At 37.0% G+C, this 14325-nt stretch overlaps 1 protein-coding gene across 1 annotated transcript; it reads right to left on the reverse strand.

Moving 5' to 3' along the window:
* Positions 1-278: 278 nt before the first annotated feature.
* On the reverse strand, positions 279-11094 carry LOC106174938 (uncharacterized). Its single transcript, XM_086995697.1, has 7 exons — positions 9355-11094; positions 8929-8981; positions 7545-7586; positions 6677-7000; positions 4948-6168; positions 1305-1499; positions 279-1034 (listed from the first exon to the last, which is right to left on the reverse strand). Exons 1-7 carry the CDS (start codon positions 9381-9383, stop codon positions 760-762), a joined length of 2139 nt encoding a protein of 712 aa, XP_086851823.1. The 5' UTR covers positions 9384-11094; the 3' UTR covers positions 279-759.
* Between the last annotated feature and the right edge of the window lie 3231 nt (positions 11095-14325).

Below are 14325 nucleotides of genomic sequence, written 5' to 3' on the forward strand. Positions count from 1 at the left end.
TGTATCCACAAACAATGCTAGGAGTTTTTTCTACTGATAAACTTATGTGTGGTCATTTAAAAATCGCACTGCAGATGAAACTTGCACTTACCGGTATATTTTATTTTCTTCTTCTTATTTTTTTTTACTTTTATATCTTCGTGGATTTTGTGCGATAATAAATTTACATAGAATTTGCATATCATCTGTTTTTATGATTTACTAATAAAAAAGAAAAAGATGTAGAAAATATCACAGTTATTGGATGAAGAACAATAATAAAAAATAAAAGAGAGAGAGAGGTGCACTCCTGGTCCTCACAAGAAATAGATTACATTGTCTAGATAATTCTGTATCGTGGCAAATAAATTAGATTAATATTCATCCTTTTTATAGTCTTATGTCACATTTATACGTGTAGCTTTTTTTTCCTCTTTAGAGATGTCATTTTTTCATATTTTCCCCTTTTAAGCAAAGTTTTTTTTAACTGGAAATTTAAAGTTCCCCTGGTATCTTATTTCAAAATGGAGTCCTTCCCTAGATGATACTGTGAATGAAAATATAAGCCGTGTGGCGTACATATATGTCTACTATTAATTACGGAATGAATATTTCGCTATATGTGCTCGAAGTCTGTCTTCTCGCGTTAAATTTAGGGGTCGTTCGTTTGTCATGTCTTAGGTTATAATGAAGTATAATGAAATATCGGATAATTTAAGAATTTAGGTATTCATGTCGGCCTGCAGCTACTTGTATATATATCGTTCTTTCATTTCATCCTTAAGTTTTTTTCTTCGGAACCGCTGTTTCTTGGTACGCCATTGTTTTACGTTTCTTAGCTTTCTTTCCAAAACATCTGCGGAACCATTCTGTATGTCGAACGTTCCTATGCAAATAGCGTAGATGTCTTTGCAAAGTTAACAAGTCCAGGAACACGATCGTGCCGCAAACTGCCACAAGGATGATAATGGCGAAAGAGCCGATGTATTCTGCTCCCTCGGCTTCAAGGGCAGGAGTCGACCCGACGCTGGCCTTTGGCAAAGTGCTTCCAGTGGCTGTATAAGGAATAAAAATGTCTGGTTCGGTCTCTTTGACTCTCTTTTTACCATGTGCTTTGTCTGTTTGTATGTGTGTTAGTTCCTTTTATCCAATTAAAACAACTGCATTGTTCTCGTAAACGCCTAAATGCCAAGGTTGTTTTGAATAAAATGCACTTATAAGTTAAGATCTGTGTTATCTACAAATTACACTGTCCGGAATATTTGGTCTAATATCATATACATAAAGAAAAAAACAATCTAAATAGCATTAAACATAAGATTTACCTCCACATGCTTTGATATTCGGAACCCATTGACCCGAGTCGGAGCATCTACCGATCCTTTTCGTTCCACCTTCCGGGAAAACTGTTCCATTCTTGCAATAATATGTAACCAACGTGTTATATACGGTTGGTTCTGTATAGATTACCGTGTTCACGTTTGTGATGTTTTGAAGCTCGTTTTCTTGGCAGATTACAACTGAAAGTACAGTATAAAATTTTGTTTAATAAGAAGAAGAAGAAGAAAAAGAATGATAATGTTTTACTGTGAGAGTAGCAAATCGATGGAAAAACCTACCAAAACAAGTGGTGAATTATATGTTTAATCAGTACATACGTTCAAAAATGAATGAATGAATAATTAAATAAATAGAAGAAAATAAAATAAAAAGTAAGAACAGATAAAATTTGGGGTGGGCATGAGGTTCTCTATAATTACAAAGTTCGAGACTTAGAGTGCATGAACCTTAACTCACAAAGGCTTGAATCCGATTTCGCTGGAAATAATAATAATAATAATAATAATAATAATAGCAATAACATCACGGCCACCTCTCCAAGAACAGAATAAACAATACAACGAGACAAATCCAAACAACATTTTCAAATAGCTCTCCACTACTGTTTTGGTTTGACTTTTTGGTGCCCTCCCCCTTTTAGCAAGACCCTATACTCTGGAGATCCATCAGCAGATGAAAAGAAACTGATAAAAAGTCCCGTTGACACCGTACACGGTAGCAAAAACTCGTATTCAGTTCTATTTTTTAATCCATCGTCATTTCATTAGACTACCAGTACTTCTTTATTTCCAGAATAACTCAAAAGTTAAAAACCTAGAACTCAAACATGGGATAATGGATCGACAATTTGAAACCGGCTCTGGATACGGCCTACCTTTTTGATTGAAGGGAAAGTGATAAAAATTTCCGGAAAATCACAATTTTGCTTTATTTATTCATGAATGTTTATTCAAAGTCATAATGTTCCTGATTCCTCTGCCTTTAGTTGACACTAATTGGTTCCCTAAGGACATATGCAGGAATGATTCTGGCGTTAATGGGATTTTGCTCGATATGATTCATTAAGAAGACATTACAATGTCATCAAAACACCGCCAGTGGGAAACCACGCACATGCCTTATAAATGAGTGATATCCTTACACACGTAACAATAACACTACAGAAACACAACATATGCCGAGGTTATGACAGTTAATTGCTCTATACAGTATATTTAACAAGAAATACTAAACCAATTAGGATCGTCCAGCTTAATTATATCTAATTCCATCATTAAAGTGAACATCGTATCAGGACACAGGCATGTGTATTGATTTTTCTTTACTCAAGTTTTGATACCTGTACTTTCGGACAGTTAAATCAAGTCGAAGATACACACACTGGACAATAGAAGTGTCACCCCTACTGAACCAATACTTTGGGGGAGATAATTGACTGTGGAATGATATGCTCCTGGTATCAATTTATTAACATCAAATTTCACAAAAAGACCAACGATACAATTCCATGGTGAAGTGGTTTCATACTCATTAGTCACATCATAAGTAGACCAGGCATTATAACTTTGATTACTCTGATTCAGGGGGTGACACTTCCATTGTCCAGTGTGTGCAGAAGTAGAGGGCTATAAAGGAAGTCTATCTGGCGGCATGGCAACTGTTTCAAAAGTGTTCAAAAACCCACCATACATCACTGAACAACATCCACACTGGTACACTATGCTGTACAAAGTCCGATGGATTTATGCTAGACTTTTCACTCCCTGATTACTATGACATTAATCGAAACGCTTTAGACAGCATTTCCATAGATTAAGATAGATCCATGTAGATCGACCTAACTCCCTGGGGGTTCACGGTAAATTGCTGTAAGACGAGCGCGCGCGGTAGTTAATTACCTCCTTACAGCTTTTAGTAGTCGGGACAGACATTTAAGTCGGCTAAGCTGACAGTAATCTAGTGAGACTCCCCATAGGGATAGATCGATCTAAAATCTGTGGAATGGGGTCTTAGATCACAAATGTTAGTTATCGTCGAAGTATGCTACAATTGTAGCTCAAACAGTAATCCTTCTTGACTACCATCTACTGATAGACCTGTGTGACGTGATAAAGCGTCAACCCCCCCCCCCCCCCCCCGAAAAAGAGTCCGGTTCCCATTAATTTGGACAGGTAAGCATCGGCCTAAATTTTGAACCCACTTATGACAAGCTAACCATAACCTGTGTGATTAAATTTGCCTTTAGAACGATACATTGTTTAAAGGAAAATAATGCCCGTTTAACATTTATTAAGTTACTGAGCTCTTAATTTCTAATTTCATTATTATCCTTTTTTCCCTATTACTATACAGTACCAAAGTGACTCAAAATATCTTGGTGACTACAATTATACTGCTTATATAAGATATTCGGTAGGATGAAGGGCCTGGTGTGACTTAAAGATGTATCCGAGTAAATAGTTCTTGATGTTACCAAAATGCAAAAGTGTACAACCTTAGTGACAGAGGGCGTGACAGATGTGTTCAAGTGTTTTGTTGGAGTTGAACTGATAGGGAATGCGATAGGTAGATTGCGCAAAATAATGATAATAATAACAATAACAATAAATAACAAAAGACAGAAGCATTTCAGGGACATCGTTCTGAACTCCTCACATATAGCTTATTGAGCATCGTGCGAAAACAACAATGTGCCCATTTCACTTTACATCATTTTGCGCCGCCATTATTGATCGATGTGACGTTTAGAACTTGATTCAAGTACATCTAAATCCATTCCCGAGACAATGTCACGTAATTTTGTTTTTAGGTTGAATTCCGGATGTTATAAAATATAAATGGTATTAGGGAATGGAACGAGCTTGTCTTTATGAAATCGTAAAATGGTAAAGTGTCGAGCAGAATTAGTGATAATGGAGTATTCCTGCTAGGTTGACGGTGGATAAAGATTATTTTATACAACCATCGAGTGCATCCTTCTTGGTGTTTTGACTGTAATTTTATAATGGTAACCATTAATTTCAACTTGGAGCAGATGGATTGCGCATTTTGATATAGCCTGGCAGCGACATCTGTAGCTGTGACAGAGACGGGAGTAGTAGTCTGTTAGAAAGAACCAACCACTGTCTGTTATAAAGGAATGATGGAGATTTTTGGAATTGTTTTCATTCTTTGTTTATGTTTTTACATACAATGAACGTATACAACTAGAAAGGGGAATTTCAGCATCATTACCTTTGCCAAAAAAAAAAAAAAAAAAAAAAAAAAAAAAAAAAAAAAAAAACGCTTAGAAATTTACGGTCTTTAAACAATTTTTACTTCAAATTTTCTCAACAACAAAACATACTTTGTATGTAAAGATATTGAGGGGTAAAACCTCTCGTAATAAATACTTAAGATTGTGATGTTAGGTAAAAGAAATGAATAAAGAAATATATAAATCACACAAACGTGCAACCTTAAATGACAAAAATTGAAAAAAGAAAAATGAATAAAGAAATGTTTACGTCATAAGAACGTCCAAAATTAAATGACAAAATTGATTTATATATAAGTCAAAGTGGCTATCTTTCGTATAATAGGACAATCAGCATAACAATGATAATCAGCTAAACAGTTTTTTTTTACCTGAACATGGAGGAAGCGCCATCTTTGACCACGTGCCATTTTCTGTGCAAGTGATCGTCTGTGCCTTTTCCATTGACGGAAAACGGTACCCTGTGCCGCAAACATAAGTCACTGTAGAATTCACACCGGTGTCATTTCCGATTCGTTCTGCATTAATGACAAACGGGATGTCGTTACACACGGAAACGCTTGTAGTAGCATGAACTGGGGCAGTAGTTACGGCAACTGTTGACCGTGCATCCGTGATTGACGGAACGGATCCTGTTGTCTGAGTCACTGTCACAATAGAAGTGGCCTCAGTTGCTGTATTGTCACTCAAGACCTCGCTAGAAGTCATTATAGAATCGATAGATATCTTTTGACTTTCTTCACCTAAGAGGGTTATCTCAGCTATCTCCATATATGAAGAAATAACAGGGAAATAGGTTACGGCAATGGAATACTTTTCATTTTTCGAACTTGAGGGTGCTATGGTACTTTTTTCAGTATCGGAATTTGGCTGCACGGCGGGCGACAATGTTGACTTCAGGGTATTTACTTGACTACTGCTGGTACTTTGCGACATGGCACCGGTCGCCAGTGTTGAAGTCAGGATGTTAACTTGACTACTGCTGCTACTTGGCGACATAAAACCAGTCGCCAATGTTGAAGTCAGGATGTTAACATGACTACTGCTGCTACTTGGCGACATGGCAGAGGTCGCCAAAGTTGAAGGCAGTATATCTACTTGACTACTGCTGCTACTTGGCGACATGGCAGCGGTCGCCAAAGTTGAAGGCAATATATCTACTTGACTACTGCTGCTACTTGGCGACATGGCAGCGGTCGCCAAAGTTGAAGGCAATATATCTACTTGATTACTGCTGCTACTTGGTGACATGGCAGCGGTCGCCAAAGTTGAAGGCAATATATCTACTTGATTACTGCTGCTACTTGGTGACATGGCAGCGGTCGCAAATGTTGAAGTCAAGATATCTACTTGACTGCTGCTGCTGACGCTACTTGTCACGACGCATTCAATTGTTATAAAGAATTCCGTTTCACTGGTCGAAGTAATAGGTCTATTGTTTTCGGAAATTGTTGCTGATGTCATGGAAACTGTTTCATGACTGCTTGGGGTTAAAGTGGACGACGAAGAGGAAGCTGAAGACAGCACATTGGTAGATTGGGCCACTGGACTACTAGAGCGGGATGAATGGCGTTCTAAATGGTTCTTGAATGCTGAAATGATAAAAAGGAATGGGGCCATAGACCCCATTTCCATAGATTTTAGATCGATCTATCCCTGTGGGGAGTCTCACTAGATTACTGTCAGCTTAGCCGGCTAAAAGCGTCTGTCCCGCCTACTAAAAGCTGTAAAGGGGTAATTAACTATGGTGCGCGCACGGCTCTCTGCAATTTAGCGTGAACCCCCCAGGAAGTTAGGTCGATCTAAATCTTAATCTCTGGATCGATCTAAATCGAATGCACCCATAATTATGTCATTTTTAAATAGTCTAATCCTGCTGTCAACATTAGTTTCATAAACTGTAGCCGTGACACGTACTGACAAGACCAAAAACAAGATGAAGCATTCTCGATTTATTTAACAAAACAATGTCAACTCCAATTTACTCTACGATCGAAGCATTTCCTAAATTCAGTAGGGTACAAATAATTGAACGGTTTTCTGCTTTTTTTACTTTGCAATTTGAACAAAATCTTCGTGGTTATTTATACTTAAACTTACCTTCAGTGAAAATCAGAGTAGTGGTGCTTGTTTCGAAAACTGTATCATTAATATAAGAGTCGTACTGTGGGTCAGCGGTAAAAACCACGTGGCCATTCGACACAGCGTCAGCTAAGGTTGACGTCACATATACTTTGTGGCATGTCCCGGAATTTGTTTTGTAGGTGACCGCCACACAAGGCGAACCCGAGCTGGATTCGCACAGATTTATGCAGTTTTCTGGGGACTTTTGCCCCCCGGAAAGTGTGATGCTCTCTCCTAGTACTCCATTGCTATCTGTCATCTTTACATCAGTCCGCTGGAACCACGCGCAAAAGCAAGGCCCTAAAACACATAGCAGTTGAATTTTTTTAAACAAGAACAACAGAGAGTATAGATTTTAGCAATGTAAATGCAAAACATGTCAATATTTTTCCAAAGAGGATTTATCAATCAAAACCATATTTTACATTAAGATACTATATAGTGTTACTCAGTAGACAAAAAAGGGCGTGTTTAGTGCGAAAGATATACATGTATACGCGTTTAAAAAGCCCCAATGCTATAATTTATGTTTAGTTATGAGGTCATTGATTATATCCTACGTGTACCAAGCTACTTCTATTTTTCAAATCAAAACTTTAACCCCCCCCCCCCCCCCACACACACACACACACAAATAAAGATATGCTTTATGCTGAAATTTCCTTTTGAATTGTTAGGAACATTACGTTCTACGAAAAAGTGTGCCTTGGCACTATTAGGATTGTTAAAACACACAGAGAGAGAGAGAGAGAGAGAGAGAGAGAGAGAGAGAGAGAGAGGGATGGACAAACAGCCATACATGTATAAACTGATGAAAATAAATACTCAGAGAAAAAAGCAATACCTGCTATATAAACAACAGCGATCGCTAGCCTTAAAAATGTACCTGAAAATAAATCCCAAAATGAACATTTAAAGTATACATGTATATTTGGACGATGAACATTTATGTTTTGTTCCGAATATAAAAATTACATAACGTGCCAATTACCATGTCAAGGCCCACTTTATCCCTTGCAGTGCTTCAATTGTTGTACCTTATTAAGAGGGTTCGATGCGTTATGAAGCCCACATCATGTAAAAATTCTTATCTTAATAACAATGAATGACAAATAAACATTTTCAGAGCGAAAGCTCCGTTTTTGTTGTTATATACAAGACCTTATGAGCTTCAGCAATTAGAGTGACCAAAGGATAATTTTCAATTTCACTGCTTTATAATAATAATAACAATAATGATGTTTATTTGCAACAAAATTAGTTTGATTATTACAAATTTTTGGATCCACTAAATGGAATTATATTAATTGGCACTTTCAGGATATTTAAAATGCATTAAGCTTTATTTTAAAACACAAAAACTTTAGTTTTCGAAAGATTGCAGTGCCCATGATACGATCAAATGTCTTCGAAAATTTGAAAGTTTTCAGTTTCGGTACGGTATATTTTAAGCTCAAAGCATATGGCAAGTAAATGGTAAATTGTGTTGGATGTCGACTGGTTCAAGACGTAACTATGGAGATTCATATTAAATCACAATATAGTTCTTTAAGAAATAAATAAGTTATCAAATTGATTCATCTATGAAGATCTACTTAAAAATTTTACATTCTTGGACAGGACCTGACGTAACAATGTTACTAAGTGAGACATTATATAATGACAATTGGCAAGGTTGGCGAGTAAGTGTCGAATACAATTTTTTCCCATGGTTTGGTTTTACTTTTTTGCTAAGGATATATGTGTCACTAAAACGATGTTTGCAGTAGGTGTTAAAACAGCTTTATAACTGTTCAGGTGAAGTGGATCTGTTTTGAATCGATATAACAGCAAAACGCAGCCGTTACGGCATCAGCTTGAACTAGCCAATTTACTCTGGTGTATATGTGATATGCCAACACTATCTCATAATTTGACCATACATATTTTACCATTATTTAAGCGGACAAAGAAACGGATCTTAAGGTATGGAAATTAAAATAATTATGAATAATCTAAGTTGTTTGATTATTTCATCCACATCAAAAACCTCAATTTTCTGAAATATGATATAATAATGCGAGATCAAGGGCATAGGTTAAGGGTGCCTGTAGTGGTGACCATAAATATATCCCATACAAAACTGAATGCAAAACTCAGTGCAAGAAATGTCTTAAAATGATAACCCATCGTTTAGAATAAACGGAAAACGCCATTAAAGGCTCGTTGTGCCGTATCAGATCACTAACCTCCAGATCCAAAGTTCATTGTCCTGTTAATTTCCTGAAAGCTATTCCAGATCCTGGAAATTAAAAAAAAAATCACCTGTGATCTTTTCGTGAATTGGCTTTCTGCGGAAAACCGTGTTCAAAAATTCAATTGGACACCTCGTGTGCTCTGCTGTCTAAATATTTACATACCATAGCCATTTTGGTTTTATACTCGTACAAATTTGATACGCTTCGAACAAGATCAGCCTCATTTGCACCACGTATTGACCCTCACAAAAAATTAATAAAATTAAATACAATAAATGAATAAAAAATAAAAATAAAATAAAAAAAAAAATATTACATTACGACTTGGATTCAGCGACTTTATAAGAGGTCAACATTTTATTCGTTAATCACTCGACAAAAGTTACTCATAAGTTGTATAAATCTATGAGAAGTTACCTTGGGAAAAGTCCGGTGTGGGTGCCCATAACTCATTCTGTTCAGCGAAGCTGTATGGTCCAGCGCAGTATCATCAGGTAAACTGGTGTACTGTCCAAGAAAAACATTACAAGATTCAACTGAACGTGCATTCGCTTTTATCCCTCTCAAATAACTGGCTTCCATCAAAATTTGTGCAGATATCGTGTCCAAAAACAAACAAACCAGAGAACACAACCTCCCTCTTTAATTGGCAGAGATAAAAAGAAGCGGATTCGCTAGATGATTGTGAACTCACATAACGAAAATACCAGGGCATTAATTTGAACCAGTAGAATACATGTGAGATTAATTTATTATGAAATCCCAATAGCACCTTTTCACTCCCTCCGGGTACTACTTAGGTAATTGATTTTTGGTTCGGGATGGTCCTGCAATTGCGTTGTGCAGCTGACAGATCTGCGGCGTTTCCCCTACACACAATTAACTTCATTAAATATTAACCTCGAATTCAGCTGGGATGTATGGTAAAGCTATTAAACCTATCACCTAATCCGAACTTCAAAGGAGCCATTCAGTTTTCATTTTAATTTTTCATCACATCTCGGTATATTATATTTCGCAAATATCTTTTCAAGTATCAAGCCACAAGGTTGCTATCCCAACGTTTAATGTTGGACTCAAAGACTAAAAGTTAATCATAAAAATGTTCTAATTACGCACACGATAAGTACAATGCCAAAATATTTTTTGATAGGAACAAGATAGGATGCAGAGTATCTTGTTTGTAGGAAGTAGAAAATGAAGGAATATTTGTTCTTTTTATTCATCGACAGTATTCCACTTAACGAGTACAGGCTCTGTCAGCTGTATTTATCCACCGTCTATGAGAAAGGAAATATCGACACTAGAGTTGGAGTGGAGAGGTAATGTGACGTATGACTCAGTTTTTCATTCGTTAAGGGCACGCTTGGTGAGGTTCAAGGTCATCGGTGAGGGGGCAAAGTCAGCACAATCTCAGAAATCCTGAATATCCTTGGTGTTTTCAGAATAGAATAGTAAAAATACCCAATTTACAAAATTTAAAAAATACACAAATAGCTTTGTCATTTAGAATAATAACCATTGTTTTTTCAATAATAAACGTGTTTTTTCATTGGCAACGTAGAAGGGCATATGTACCCGTAAGAAAATATTTTATATTTTTTAGGTGAGACTCTTTTGACTGACATTTTAAATAGTGTCACCCCAAAAGTACTTGATAACCTTACAGACCTGTACTTTGCGTTCTCCTTAAATACACATTTTGTAAAGATAATCAAAAAAAAAAAGAAAAAAAAAAACGTGATGTCGGAGTATCAATTTGATACATAAAGTCAGCTGCGTTAATGGGCATTCTTTACCCCTGTTGGGATGACAAATACTTCATCCTGCGGGAACACTGTCGAATGCTTAGCGTGTTTTTTCGGTGCAACCTTTTGGCGAGGTACAACAATTGAACACAAAGGATGAATCCTTCCCTGTCCAATGTGACTGCCAAAATATGACAGACGCTCGCAAAACTTGGTTGTTACTTTCCAGAAATGATGGATGCACACACGCACACAAACCATGATATAACTGATTTCAATACCAATATATACCAAAACCTACTTCCTTGCTCCACTGTTGCAGCCGTCAATGTATTCCGTATGCTTAGTTATCGGTATCAATTCACCTTCAATTATTATAATTACTAAGGCACAAAGACAAATTAACAAGGTACACAAAATTGTAGTTCTTTTCTGGTCTCACGAGGCAAGAATTAAAAATATCTTCTCGGACAGGGCAGAACCACGGTATACTTGATCATGTACACCAGTTACCAGACATCGAAAGCTTAGACAACTAGTTTATAGAGAACAAATCTGTAAGCGCGACGTACAAAGATCTAAATGACCTCATGAACAATTTTGATGGACAAGTCATATAAGCAAGAACACTTACCTTTTTAACACAGAAGGGAAAAACACCATAGTGGACTGTTTCTATGACTCCCCGATCCACTTAATTCGGGCAGTGCTTCTGATGATAAATAATGCAAAGGCGTTCGCTTCACCTGATACGTACCTGTATTGTATTGTATTGTATTGTATCATATTTTATGGAACCACATTGTATCATGAGACCACTGATGGACTCAAGTGGGCCTATCTTTGTATATGTCTCAGGTAAATCTGCTCGGTTGCTTAGTTTATGTGAGAGCGTGTTTTGTTGCAATCGATTATAATTTTCAGGAAAAAAATCGATTGAGACTGAATAATAGGGATATCAAAATGCATTTTTAAATATGCAGACTTCATGTACTGCATTTATGACTATTACATGTATTATTATTATTATTATTATTATTATTATTATTATTATATCGGCCTATCGTCAATAGCCACCATGCCCAAGAGCATGAAAAATGCTGTCAAATATAAACAATAAATAAATATGAAAAGCATCACATCATTTTCAAATTACATCAGAAAAAAACATGAAAACATGCCATTCGTTGGTCTTTTGGCTAATGGTGGACATAACGCAATACTAAAACGTTGAATAAAATGTGTTAAAGCTTTTCTTTCTTCGCACGCTCTTCAATAAAAACTAAAAATCCCACGATGTAACTAAATTTCATCTCACACGTAGAACAAAGTAGGTTTGAAATCACTCCCCTTCCCAAATTTGATTGTTTTTTTTTTGTATTTCAACAAATTCGAATAGTCCTTTGCTCTTCTGTCCCGATAGTTGTTGTTTTAATACGCCGCTTATTTAGCTGCACGTTTGTCCTAGACCAGGGCCACTCACGATAACACAACTCCGCCACAGGGAAATATATTTAAGCGTCAATATGGCACAGGGAATTACAAATCACTGCTCTTCTATACAGCTTTGTACTTTTTTGGGTACATGTAGCTTGATGAGTCAACTTTCTTCGAACTGGTAATTCCGCTCGTCCTCCCAGGGTGTAATCAGGGTGTCATCTGCATTGTGAAAAGGCATCATCAGTACACCATTTTTAAAACGAAACAGAAACGTAGAATCGTCATTCAGAACAACTCAAATACGTGAGTGGGCCATCAATCATTGTACAATATTACGCCTGGTTAGGTTATTGAATTTATAATGGTAATCGATACAAACCATCACGCATTAGTAGTACAAATGTACCTGGGTCTTTGAACATATATGTGTAAAACGATGTAAGCATTAATATAAATGCACATTATCGACAGACATGTACATATACATATAATGTTCCACGTGCATTTACACGGAAATGCAATCAGTGGCAAAATACATAATCAGCTTGTGTCATATAAATAAGTCAGTTGTCCTAACGGTGTGTGTTATCAGGGAGTGATACGAGTTGGGGGAATATTCGATAATTACTCATGGCCTCTTCAATTAATGTGAATGCACATTTTAGGAGCGGTTTTTACACCGAAGGCAAGCAAAGTTATTATGCACACACTGGACACCCCCTGAATCAGAGTAATCAAAGTTTTAATGCCTGGTTTAATTTTAATGTGACTAATGAGTATAAAACCGCTTCGCCATGGAATTGTATTGTTGGTATTTTTGTGAAATTTAATGTTAATAAAATGATACCAGGAGCACATCATTCCACAGTCATTTATCTCCCCCAAAGTATTGGTTCAGTAGGAGTGACACTTCTATTGTCCAGTGTGTGTAGTCATATTTGAAATCTCTTACTTATATCCTAATGAAATGTGAAAATATCAATGTGGCGGTCATGTGCTCTGTCTAAGGGCGTATTCCCAGAGCTTTTAGATCGATCTATCCCCGCGGGAAGTCTCACTAGATTACTGTCAGATAATCCGGCTTAAATGTCCGTCCCGCCCACTACAAGCTGTAAGGGGGTAATTAACTTTCGTGCCCGCTCGGCTGACAGCTATTTAGCGTGAACCCCCAGGGAGTTTGGTCGATCTAAAGTAGATCGATCTAATCTCTCGGAATGGGGTCTAAATAAAGAAACACATGCACGGCCAGACAAGTTGTATTAAGTGCTACCGATTATTTCTACAAAAATATCATATAAATTCTCCAAAAAGTTTTGTCCGCCGGATTTGTATTATGTACACATTCATAATATTGGCCTCCTAAAAACATCAGCTAAAACTCATGTTAATTGTTTCTGGCACGATAAGCCGAGTCAACAAACGCAAATCGATTTCACGTATCGAATTAGGGCGACCCACAAGTTCAACAGATTTGAACCCTGCACTTAAGGAAGACAGCTTTATTTCACTGATCCAAGTGCAGTGATTCAGATAAAGTTGCGCCTGGTGCACTACCATATGTGTCAAATGGATGCAAAGTGTACCCGTATGCAGCAATCTTTTTCGTCCATTGCTTTTGTGTCTCAACTAACACAATGAGAGTGGCACATCGACACCACGTTACTTCTCGTATTTGAGCAATGATAAAATTGACTTATCAACGAACTTCACCCACCCCATTGAGTCGGATAGTTCTGAGGGGGGTTATATTGCTTATTAACCCTCATTAAATCAAACAAAACAAGTGACAGTGTTCAATGAAGGTTCCCGTGTAAGTATATTGTAGTTGAAATTTAACTGTCACAGCGAAGATTGACTAAACATGTGTTTTTTAAAGAACAATTACAACGATAATAATAACTCTGCCCAAGTGCCAACAGATACCACTGATAAACTCTTAAAATATACCGTTCGTGATTATTACGTTTCAGACAATATAAGGGTGTGTTTCCAGAGATTTAGATCGATCCAGGGATTAAGCTTTAGATCGACCTAACTCCCTGGGTGTTCAAGCTAAATTGCAGTCAGCCGAGCGCGCACCATAGTTAATTACCCCCTAGCAGCTTTCAGTAGGCAGGACAGATGCTTAAGCCGGCTAAGCTGACAGTAATCTAGTGAGACTCCCCACAGGGATAGATCGATCTAAAATCTATGGAAATTG

This window comes from Lingula anatina, chromosome 9, assembly GCF_051362555.1.
Source record: "Lingula anatina isolate TDL-2025a chromosome 9, LinAna3.0, whole genome shotgun sequence".
NCBI classification, from domain to species: domain Eukaryota; kingdom Metazoa; phylum Brachiopoda; class Lingulata; order Lingulida; family Lingulidae; genus Lingula; species Lingula anatina.

Bases quoted from the DNA above. Each gene is read 5' to 3' on its own strand.
- LOC106174938 (XM_086995697.1), bottom strand. From the start codon at position 9,383: ATGGGCACCCACACCGGACTTTTCCCAAG. The intron at 6,169-6,676 runs GTAAGTTTAAGT...TTATCATTTCAG, and splicing joins TACTCTGATTTTCACTGAAG to CATTCAAGAACCATTTAGAA. The intron at 1,035-1,304 runs GTAAATCTTATG...TTCCTTATACAG, and splicing joins GAATATCAAAGCATGTGGAG to CCACTGGAAGCACTTTGCCA.